The 7267-nt window shown below is 35.6% G+C and overlaps 1 protein-coding gene across 1 annotated transcript; it reads left to right on the top strand.

The window, feature by feature from the left end:
- The first annotated feature begins 1577 nt into the window (after positions 1-1577).
- LOC142982400 (uncharacterized) lies at positions 1578-6554 on the top strand. The gene is made up of 2 exons (XM_076128900.1): positions 1578-2579; positions 2671-6554. Exon 2 carries the CDS (start codon positions 3200-3202, stop codon positions 4157-4159), a length of 960 nt encoding a protein of 319 aa, XP_075985015.1. The 5' UTR covers positions 1578-2579; positions 2671-3199; the 3' UTR covers positions 4160-6554.
- Positions 6555-7267: the final 713 nt, after the last annotated feature.

Here is a 7267-nt window from a genome sequence, read left to right as displayed (position 1 = left end):
TGGAGTCATTTTATACACTGTGACAAAACGATCTGGGTAATTGTGTAGGTCCTCCATTATTTTAAAAAATCGATTGTCTTCATTGCTTAGCCATACCGGATGTACCCAGTAACGTCTAACCCTCTGTATATTAGCGAGATTTACCAGTGCTAGTACATCTTCATCTTCAGAAGAAGACATGTCGACGTGACAAAATCAGACTGTTGAATGCCGAAAATAGTCCTGACTGCGCGACTGCGTCGCGTCCGCGCCCCGTCTCTTCTATATAACTTCAAAAGTCGCGTCCGTGTCTCGTCTCCGCCCTGTCCGCGACGCGTCCTCGTCTTACGTCTCTTCTGTCTGGCCTGCGCCTTACTTTATATTGTAATTTAGTTTCTTTATAATTAAACTTAGTTATAAAATCATAATTGTTTTTTTTTGGGTCCTATCAATCGTGATTGATATCGCGTGCAATATGTCATGAAGACATTTTCCTTCACAGGACAGCTTAAGAAGGGGTGGTGACCTTAAAACACCGAAGTATGGCCCTCTTAACCCTTAAATGCATGACGATGTACATTTACATCAGTGTTTTCTTCCGTACATAATTTCTGAACGGTAATTCGAACACAGTATGTTTTACTTTTAATAGGTGCTAAAAATATCTATCTTAGTTTTAGAACGCAAACTTTCATGATATGACAGTTCGCTTTTCTGCTTGTCAAAATTTGACAACTTGGCGCGACACTCTCAAATACACACTTTGGCGGTAAAATTGTAATTTCATTTTAGTGAATACTAAGTAAAATTATTTCGTGCAAAAAGTGATTTACGAGAGGATAAAGGTAAGAAGTACACATTACGTTGTTTTTTTTTTAGAATACAATAACAGTTTTTGTAAATATCTGCGGAATATTTGTGATGTAGAAATACATCAATATGCAAAATCGATAAGAAATAGTTTTACTATACGTATATTATATTTTTTACTTTTTAGGCTTATTTATTATAGGTATATGTGTTATACGTAATTTATTGATTCGAATTTTATAACTATTTTTACAGAATGTCCCGTAGAGTGGCAGATAAAGACATTGAACAACTTTTGGCGGCTTTAGAAGATGGAAATATTTCTGAGGATGGCTTGGAAGATGACAATGAAGATGAAGAAACCTTTTTTGAGAATGCAAGAGAAATGATTCGAGAATTGGAAGCCGAGGAGGCAGAGCATCATGAAGATCCTACCTATAGTGATCCACCACTATTTCAAGATTTGCCTGGCCCATCGGGTGAAGTAATTTTTTCATTACCCATGCAAGAAGGTCATGCGAGTTATGTTGAATTTGATAAAAGGAAACTCATTTGGAAAAAAGACAGTTTGATATATCGTCTATCGGAGACAGTACCGGAACATCTCCAAAATTTGAAGTTTTGAGTTAAATAAGAGATTCAACGGAAAAGTTATAGATCTCACCAATTCACTATTGGATCGAGTCAGAAAGTAATTATTTTTCAAATAAATCGCCATATTCCAGTAACAAACTCCATAAAGCGTTAGACATTATCTAGTTCATTACCTGTCTATTTTGAAATGTTCCAGTATGGAACTGAAATTGAAGATTTGAATAACGGTCATTCATAGTTGTTCCAGTAGTCGCGTGTTTGCGTTCGATGCGTGCGGATGGTTACAGTGTATTATAAAATTATATTTTGTTAAAATGTCTAAAAAGTGTTACAGAGCAAAGAAAATTGTTGAAATGATATCTGCTAGATATCAAAAAGAAAGTACAAGTAGTGGTAAGTGTTTTATAAAGTATAAAAACATAAGTTAAACTAAATTAATGTTGTACTAAATATAAATAGGTCGTTACTAGTGTTCGTGGTCGTTATTTCGTTACTAGTGAGTTGCAACTGACCGTATTTACGCGTGGCGTGGATACACGCCGGTCAATTTATTGTATAATATTAGTAGAATTATCTTTTTGCCTATGCATTTACAATCACATAATTTAGCAATCACCTTTTTACTACAAAAATCATACGTATGTATTTTCATTTCAGATGACAGGGTCGAGAAACATTTATTACCTTCAAAGCCGACCTTGGATCCTATGACTGATATTATCCTGGAAAATCAGGAATCTGCCGAGCTTATTGGCATGCCTGTAGTTGAAACAACTCAGGAGCAGCTTGAGCTTCATAGATGTATTTACTTTTCATATCTATTTATATTTATAACATTTGTTTTGGTGTTATTTATTTTATATAACTGCTTATTTTGCCAGGTGATGGACATAGCAGTCTAAACTCGATTGAGTTTTACGATACCATTGATGCTAAGCAATGCCAATCAGAGCCTAGTCAAGGTACTTACTTACCGTTCAGTAGTCCATGTCATAATGCTGTAGCAGTATACTAACTAACCGCTTAATTGTATTTTTATGGTTTAATTGTTCTAATTTAATTGCTAGGTGGTGAACATGTGAGTCCAAAACAAGTCGAAGCCTTTAGGTCCGATAGCATGGCCGATGTACCAACTAATGAGCATACAGAAACAAATACTGTTGGTGAAAATCCAGTCCACTTCTTGTCTAGTTCAGGTTGCTATATTTAATTGTATGTTAACTCATAAATATGGCTATGAATTTCCTTGCCATTTTTATCCTAACTATTTGCTTATTTTAACACTAGGTGGTGCGCATAACAGCCCTGAACCAAACAAAAACTGTACATCTAATAGCCCGGCTCATGTATCAATCACCGAATCGATTGCTGCGCCTACTGACAACAATGCATCCCAGTCTTTGTTTAGTCCAGGTATTTACTTGCTGTCGATTCTTGTGTTACAATTTACTTTACTATCTAATGCTAATACTTACCAGACTTACGTTGCGCTTTAAAGGTGGTGGGACGGGTATTTTACAGACAGAAAATGATATGAACATGTCGAACATAATGCCGCTAATAGAAGAAAGTTTAAATGTGAGTGAAGAATCTGTGTCTATTAAGAAGTGTAAAAAGCGTAAGAGAGAACCAGAAAATTGGAAAAAGAACAAGAAAAAATCTTTAAGAAATTCAGGCAAAGCTTATGAAACAGTAACAGGAAAAGAAGTTCCAGGAAGGGAAGTAAAACCACCGTGTGATGACAAATGTCGCTTAAAATGTACACAAAAAAATAAATGAAGATCAGAGGTTGAGAATTTTTACCAGTTTCTGGAATATGAGTGACTTAACAAGACAACGACACTATGTTCATAGGTGCATGGAGCCTGTCAAGCCAAAATATTCATTGCATAATGAAAACAGTAAAAGATCTCTCAACGTCGGCGTCGCTTACTATTTTACAGTAGAATCCGAGAAAATTAGAGTATGTAAACGATTTTACACATCAACATTAAATATTGGACATTCATTTTTATCAACAGTTCATAAAAAATCTGATGCCACCGGAGTGATATCGCAAGACCTGAGAGGCAAGCATGGCAGAAATGGAAGGTCTCTGCCTGATGCTGTCAAAGATGGTGTTCGGGATCATATAAATTCGTATCCAAAAAAAGAATCTCATTATTGTCGTGCATCTACTAGCAAGACTTATCTTGATGGCGATCTGAACTTATGTCTGATGTACAGACAATACCAGGACTGGTGTGCCCATAATGATAAGCCCTTAGCCACACAAGGTACATACGAACATATTTTTCGGACGGAATTCAATATTTCTTTCCATAAACCTAAAAAGGATTTATGTTCTCTGTGTTTATCGTATACAAATGCTGCAGGGGAAGATAAGTTGAAATTACAAGACGCGTATTTGAATCATATAAGAGAAAAAGAGCTTTGCCGAAAAGAGAAAGAAATGGATATAGAATCTTGTAAAAGTGATGATAGCAAAATTATTTGTTGTTACGACATGCAAGCTATACTGCAAACACCTTCCGGCAATGATTCGCTCTTTTTTTATAAAAGAAGGTTAAATGTCTACAACTGCACAGTGTACGATATTGTAAATAAAACTGGGCATTGCTACTTGTGGAATGAGTCTTTGGGGGGAAAGGGCTGTGATGAAGTTGGGACCTGTATCCTTAAATTTCTTAAAGACTATTGTATTGGAAAACATGTTATCTTTTATACTGACAACTGTTCAGCTCAAAACAAAAATAAGTATTTAATGGGTTTGTAGCATTATGCAATGAAAATTCTTGGGGTTTTATCAATAACTCACAAATATTTAATTGTCGGCCACACGCAAAATGAAGGCGATAGCGTACACTCCACGATTGAGCAAGAAAAAAAGAGAATTCTCAAAAATGGGTCAATTTTTGTTCCAACTCAGTGGCGCTCAGTTATTCAATGCGCTAAAAAGAAAGGTAATCCATACCAGGTACATGAACTGGATTACAGTGATATTGTTGATTTAAAGGAATTGGTAAATCAGTTCGGAAAAAACTTCACAGTCAACACAGATGGGGACCGGGTAGTCTGGAACGACATAAAAAAAATTTACATGCAGGCGACATCCTTTTTCTATTTACTACCATGATACTTATGAGCCTAGCACAATGAAAACTATTAACGTACGCCACAAAATGAGAGGTGTAGCGAATGTGGAAGTTCAAATAAAGAAGAAATACCATGTGCGACCAAAAATATCCACAAATAAGAAGAAAGATTTACTTGCATTATGCCACTCCAACGTGATTCCTAGAGTATACTGGGAATATTATGCCAGTTTAGATGCTAGTGATAACTTTAATGAACATGAAGGTCTTAGTGAAGAACATTAGATTAAGTATATTTACGTATTTGATTGTTTTAATACTAACTCATTTAATAAAACGTTTTATAAGAATAGTTTGTTTTGTATTATTAAAAATATTTTAATACCTCCATTACTTTCCTGAATTAATTTTAATTATGAGTTCTTTATCAGTACATTTCAAAATACTAGGTAATAGGTATATTCATTATTAGAACATTAAGAAATAATCCACTATCTTTGTGACTCATCTAAAAATTTTCTGGGTCATAAGAACATTTCAAAATATTGCTAATATCACAATAACTAAAAATAATATGCAAAAGAAACTAATACTGACACGAAGCTAAGATATATTTACATATTCAAAACATTAAAATATACACATATCATAAATAATTATTTTATATTAAGCCATTAAAATTAAGCACATTTTTCAAACCTCATTATCCTAAAATTGCACATTTCTAAATGTTCCAGTACTGTCTCCGGTAGACGATATGACGAATCAAAATTAATTCACCAACCAAGCACAACAGACTCTGCTATAACTGAACTCGATACGCCATATAAATGTTTTTTTGCACTACTTCACACCAGAGTTTCTTCAAAAAATTGTTGATGAAACCAATTTATATGCAGTACAAAAAAACCCTTCAATATCTTTCAGTATTAGTGTTGGGGAGCTAAAAAAATTCATAGGAATTCTTTTATTTATGTCAGTGGAGCATTTCCCTAGTGTACGCTCATACTGGCATTCCAAGTTTGGGTACGAACCTGTAAAGAGCGTAATGTCGGTAAATCGGTTTGAGATAATTAGGAGCTACTTGCATTTCAACGACAACAATGAACATCTTCCGCGGGACCATTCCGATCACGATCGTCTCCATAAGATTCGGCCTGTGATAGAACAGCTAAATACGACATTTTCATCAGTTGCAATAGATCAACGACGGCTATACCAAGGATGAACAATCATATTGTATTTTTCGATAATTTTTACACATCCCTGCCTTTGGTATATTACTTTAATAAACAGGGTATAACAATGTGTCGGAACTATACAGCAAAATAGGCTACCGAATTGTCGACTCCCTGACAAAAAGGAACTAATGAAAACTTCTGTTCCGAGAGGTACATACATATGAGGAACGCGTTTCTCATTCAGATGGAGTAGACTTTTCGGCCACTGCGTGGAAAGACAATAAAGTAGTCACTCTATTATCAACTTACGTTGGCGCCGAGCCTGTTAGCAAAGTATCAAGATACGATAAGAGGGCTAAACAAAAAATTGACATCCCTTGTCCCAAAATTGTGCAAGAGTACAATATGCATATGGGCGGGGTCGACCTGATGGACAGTTTCTTAGGACGCTATCGGATTCGAGTAAAGAGCCGGAAATGGTACCTACGGTTGTTTTATCACCTACTGGACCTCACGACAATAAACTCATGGGTCCTTCTAAAAACCAATCTGATTGCTAAAGGTGTGTCAAAAAAGCAACTGCCTAATCTAGGGGAGTTTCGCAATTGTTTGGCTGACACACTGTGCAATATAGGTATGTCTGGTGGAAGTAAAAGAGGACGACCCAGCACTTCCTCTCTAGAACGCGAGCTACAAATAAAAAAGCCAAAAGGTCCGCAACATCCGCTTCCGTCAAAAGATGTGCGCGTAGATGGGTTTGAACATTGGCCTGTATTTGCCAATCGATTACGGTGCAAGATGCCCAATTGCAAGGGCACCACACAATGGTCGTGTACCAAATGTAATGTACCGTTGTGTCTAAATCAGAAAAATAACTGTTTCAAAGATTTTCATTCACTACAGTAAGCCTAATTCGAAGACAGTATAGTACAGTGCATACTGATGTAGATCTACATCAATAAGTTTTTTTTATAAAAATATACTTTTTGGAAAAAGAACATTTTTTTCTTAATTTTTCCCTTAATCTATATTTAATTAACTACTTGTTTCAATTTATTGTATTTAAAAAGGAAAAATCACGCATTTAAGGGTTAAGCAATCCATTCACAGATTTTTAAAATCGTTGAAATGTGTTGAGGCACACTATTGCCGAAGTTGGACTCGGCAGAGAAAATATCTGCCCAGTGAACACAATTTTTAAAAAAGTTATACAAAATGTATATAACTCCAAACCCTGACAAGGAAAAAAGGAACTTGAGTTTTAGCAAAAGTTTTTTCAAGATAGACCTCAGTTCTGAAATTTAGACTCTTCTTCCGAAGATGCACAGCAGTCCGAAGATACGCAGCATTTCGAAATTACAGAACCTCCCGAAACAGCATCAACTGTTCCTTTTCCTGAAGCACAATCGCCTGTATCACAAATGTAGTTTTCATCACATGCATTAGATTGTAGACTATCTAGACATGTTTCTCGGCGATCATACATGTCATCGGAAGCGCAGCGTACAGAAACAACAGCAGAAGTATTAAAAAAATATATTGAAAATCAGAAGAAGGAACAACATCTAATGGTGATATTTTTTCAGGCAATGGCGGCCACAGCGAAGT

The sequence above is a fragment of the Anticarsia gemmatalis genome, chromosome 21 (assembly GCF_050436995.1).
Source record: "Anticarsia gemmatalis isolate Benzon Research Colony breed Stoneville strain chromosome 21, ilAntGemm2 primary, whole genome shotgun sequence".
Lineage (NCBI taxonomy): Eukaryota > Metazoa > Arthropoda > Insecta > Lepidoptera > Erebidae > Anticarsia > Anticarsia gemmatalis.
The sequence above is the reverse complement of the archived record's forward strand: the minus strand, read 5'-3'. Positions and strand labels throughout refer to the sequence as shown.